Source organism: Sinocyclocheilus anshuiensis, unplaced genomic scaffold (genome assembly GCF_001515605.1).
Source record: "Sinocyclocheilus anshuiensis isolate Anshui unplaced genomic scaffold, SAMN03320099.WGS_v1.1 scaffold1809, whole genome shotgun sequence".
In the NCBI taxonomy this organism is placed as follows: Eukaryota; Metazoa; Chordata; class Actinopteri; order Cypriniformes; family Cyprinidae; genus Sinocyclocheilus; species Sinocyclocheilus anshuiensis.
Window position 1 is genome coordinate 135146 of NW_015538093.1, and position 4907 is coordinate 140052.

The 4907-nt window shown below is 35.7% G+C and overlaps 1 protein-coding gene across 1 annotated transcript in view; it reads left to right on the forward strand.

Moving 5' to 3' along the window:
* LOC107683628 (growth/differentiation factor 11-like) overlaps positions 1–3011 on the forward strand; it is a 100625-nt gene extending 97614 nt beyond the window's left edge. The window contains exons 2-3 of the mRNA XM_016479691.1: positions 2079–2452; positions 2631–3011. Coding sequence (XP_016335177.1) covers positions 2079–2452; positions 2631–3011 — 755 coding nt within the window. The remainder of the gene's footprint in view (positions 1–2078; positions 2453–2630) is intronic.
* The last annotated feature ends 1896 nt before the right edge of the window (positions 3012–4907 follow it).

Sequence of the window (4907 nt, forward strand, 5' to 3'; positions counted from 1 at the left end):
TCTAAGACTTTTACTCAAGTTGTTTTGGAATTGGTGACTTGTAACGTGTAGTGGAGTAATTTTCACTGTAAGGTATCTGTACTTTTACTCAAGTATGGTTTTTAGGTACTCTTTACACCTCTGCTGGCTACCAATAGCTGCTCGCATAAAATTCAATAATGTTTGCCTACAAAACCACCATGGGTTTTACAGTGCACTGGCTCTGCACCCCTTTACCTAAATTCATTACTTCAGACTTATGTGCCATCTAGAAGCTTGCGTTCTGCAAGTGAACGTCGCTTTATTGAGCCATCCCAAAGAGGCACAAAATCACTTTCTCTGACTTTTAAATTAAATGTTCCCTCCTGGTGGAATGACCTGCCCAACTCAGTCCGAGCAGCTGAGTCCTTAGCCATCTTCAAGAATTGACTAAAAACACATCAGTTCCATCTTTATTTGACCCTCTAACTCTAGCACTCTCTATTCTAACTTATAAAGTTATAAGTTATAAGTTATGTTGTTCTTTATAAACTTATAAAGAACATTTGCTCCTCCATCCCTGATACTTTAGACCCTCTTCAGTTTGCCTATCGTCCCAACAGATCTACTGAAGATGCCATCTCTCACGTCCTGCACTCTTCCCTCAAGCACATTGACAGCAGCACTGGGTATTAAGCCTACAGTATACTGTTCTGCGCATTTTATTTTATTCTTATTTTTTATCTTACTTTTTCCATACCTATATTTATATATAATTTTCTTGTGTTTGTATTCTTTAATAATTGCACTGTCCATGGAGCGGACCTGACTTACATTTCACTGCTGGTCATATATTCCCTATATAACCATGTATGTGACAAATAAAAATCTTGAATCTTGAATCTTGAATCTAATTCTATTCTTTATTTAAAAAAATAGACTTCCCTTTTAGACTTGCACTCTATTTATTTACTAACTGCTTGTTTTCTTAAAAAAAAAAAAAACTAACACTTGCTTCTCTAATCTTTTTGTATTCTATCTATTTGTTTTCTTTTTATTTATTATACAATTAACAAAAGCAAAAAAGGCCTCTAACACTAGCTTGCTCTATTCTTTTTCTATTCTATGTTTTCTTTTTATTTTTTATATGATTTAAAAAAAACAACTTTTTTTAGAAAATAAATTTTCAGACATAAATACTTACTTTTATTTAGGTATTACTGTCACACTTTATTTCAAGGTCCAATTCTTGCTATTAACAAACCATTAACTATGAGTTTTGCCTCAAGAAACTCCTAATTTGCTGCTTATTAATAGTTAATAAGGTAGTTAAGTTTAGGTATTGGGTAGGATTAGGGATGTAATATGGTAATGCAGAATATGTGCTCTATAAGTACTAATAAAAAACCAATATGTTAATAATAGGCAGGCTAATAAGCAACTAGTTAAAAGTAGTTAATAATGAGAATTGGTCCCTATATGAAAGTGTTACCCAAAATATTTCTGGTATTACATTTGGATGTATATTTAGACCATATCATTTATTTATTTATTTTTGTGAAAATTTAGATTTCTTTTTAATTGTAACGGAGTCTGGTAACTAACTGGTAAGCAGTCTCCATCTGAGACTTTGATCTCACTCTGTCTCTCTCTTTGTCTGTCTGTTTTACGCTCTTGAAGTTTTGTGGCTGAATTATTTATTTTATTAAAATGTTTTTATTTGTTACAGTCACAGTAGTTAATATGCATGTAATTAAAAGGCTGTGTATTTTCGTATATTTTTTGTATTTCTCATTTGTTTTATATGGAGGTCATTTTAGAGAATAGAAGTATGACTATTAAGAATAGAAGTATTATTATTTTTTAGGATCTTTTCCGGTCATATTTTTTGTATGTTCATATTGCAAGTATGACAATTGGCACCACGTTTCATACCATTTTCGGACGCCAGCATCTGAAGACTAGAAAGGGTTAAATGCATGTGTCCACCGTGCATTGTTTCTTGCAGCTATATTTCTATTTTAGATTTCTATTGTTTTGTTTATATCATACTGTCATACTATTTAACCATTTTAAATGCAATTTCAGTGAATAATAGCATTTTATTTTGTTTCCTTTAGCTGAACCTCTGGTGCAGGTGGATGGGAAACCCAGCTGTTGTTTCTTCAAGTTCAGTCCAAAACTGATGTTTACCAAGGTCCTGAAAGCCCAGCTGTGGGTTTATCTGCGGCCATTACAGCAAACTTCCACTGTTTACCTGCAGATCCTTCGCCTTAAACCTATCACTGAGCAGGGAAGCCGACACATCCGCATCCGGTCGCTCAAAATCGAGCTCAGTTCACAAGATGGTCATTGGCAGAGCATTGATTTCAAGCATGTGTTGCAGAACTGGTTCAAGCAGCCACACACAAACTGGGGAATTGATATAAATGCCTATGATGAGAGTGGCAATGACCTGGCTGTGACGTCTCTGCGGCCTGGAGAGGAAGGACTGGTAAGGACCCTTAGACCTGCTAGACCAAAATACTGCTATGGTGGAAAGAATAATCATCGTACTGAGCCAAATGTTAATTTTTTTTTAGCTTTATGTCACTTGAGAAGCATTTGAGACTACAATTTATACAAGGTGCTTGACCCATCTCTGTATGTCTACTTCCTCCCGTAATCTCCAGCAGCCGTTCCTGGAGGTCAAGGTTCTTGAAACAACCAAGCGCTCACGGAGAAATCTGGGTCTTGACTGTGATGAGCACTCCACGGAATCCCGCTGTTGTCGCTACCCGCTCACAGTGGACTTTGAAGCTTTTGGCTGGGACTGGATCATTGCACCCAAACGTTACAAGGCAAACTACTGTTCAGGCCAGTGTGAGTACATGTTCATGCAGAAGTACCCACATACTCATCTGGTTCAGCATGCCAATCCTAGAGGCTCGGCAGGGCCATGCTGTACGCCCACGAAGATGTCGCCAATAAACATGCTGTACTTCAATGATAAACAGCAGATAATCCATGGCAAAATTCCAGGAATGGTGGTGGACCGTTGTGGCTGTTCATAGAATTATGTGTTTTGGTTGAGCTAAGGGAAAGTGATGGAGGGAGGGTGTTAGGGATGAATTCTAGCACCTACAAGTCTCTGCAATTTCCTTTTATTTTCCTTACATTCCTTGGAAAGAATACTACATAATGTACAGAGAACAAAAATACATTTGTAGTTTCTTTCATAACTCTAGTAGAACACTCTTAGGTCAAGGATCCTAATAAATCCTAATTTCTCACTTTATTATTTGAATCTGAATTTGAGTTCTACCATCATTTTGTGTGTGTGTGTGTATATATATATATATATATACATACAGCAGGTAAAATAAGTATTGAACACATCATGATTTTTTCTCAGTAAATATATTTCTAAAAGTGCTGTTGACATGAAATTTTCACCAGATGTCAGTAACAATCCAAGTAATCCACACATACAAAGAAAGCAAAACAAATAAGTTCAGAAATTCAGTTCTGTGTAATAAAGTAGAATGACACAGGGAAAAAGTATTGAAAACATGAAGAAAGGGAGGTGCAAAAAGGCATGGAAAGCGTAATGCACTCAACTGCCGTGTCCTGTATGCACGCTCACCACGCAAGGCTCTATTGCTGAAGAAAAAGCATGTTGAAGCTCATTTAAAGTTTGCTGCACAACATTTAGACAAGCCTGTGAAATACTGGGAGAATATAGTCAGGTCAGATGATACAAAAATTTTACTCTTTGGATGCCATAATACACACCATGTTTGGGGTCAAATGGCACTGCACATCACCCCAAAAAATCATGGTGTAGCACTGGCAAAATTCATATAATTGAAGGAAGGATGAATGGAAAAATGTACCGAGACATTCTTGATAAATAATCTATGATACAAAAATTTTACTCTTTGGATGCCATAATACACACCATGTTTGGAGGTTAAATGGCACTGCACATCACCCCAAAATATCATGGTGTAGCACTGGCAAAATTTATATAATTGAAGGAGGGATGAATGGAAAAATGTACCGAGACATTCTTGATAAAAATCTGCTGCCATCTACCAGGATGATGAAGATGAAATGATGGTGGACATTCCAGCGAGACAATGATCCCAAACACACAGCTGAGGAAACTCTCATTCGGTTTCAGAGAAAGAAAGTAAAGCTGCTAGAATGGCCCAGCCAATCACCTGACTTGAATCCAATAGAAAGTCTATGGAAAGAACTAAAGATTAGAGTTCATAGAAGAGGCCCATGGAACCTTCAAGATTTGAAGAATGGGCCAAAATCACACCTGAGCAATGCATACGACTAGTTTCTCCATACAGGAGGCGTCTTGAAGCTATCATTACCAACAAAGGCTTTTGTACAAAGTATTAAATAAATTTCATTAAGCATGTTCAATACATTCCATTTTATTACACATAACTTAATTTCTGAACTTATTTGTATTGTTTTCTTTGTATGTATGGATTACTTGGGTTTTTAACGACATCTGGAGAAAATTTCATGTCAACAGCACCTTTAGAAATATATTTACTGAGAAAAATGACTTGGTTTCTTGGTTTTTATTTTTGATGCATTGTGCTGGGTAGTTCTGAGATTCAGGTCCAAAATCTCGCTTTACATCAAATATATCCTCATTGCCTTGTTGCTTTTTGCAGAATTACACATTCAGAGAAAATAGATTTTAAAAAATACTTGATGCTGGAAACTTGTTGAATTACGGCTGGTAAGGGGACAGTGTCAGAATGGAAGATGATATAAAAATGTAGTGCAAGATATAATAGAACATAAGACAAAACACTCACAAGACAATTTGTGGAGTTGTTAGTGTTGATCTAACGTTGAGTATAATATTATTATATATTTTTTAATTATGATTTGCATATATATATATATATATATATATATATATATATATATATATCTCT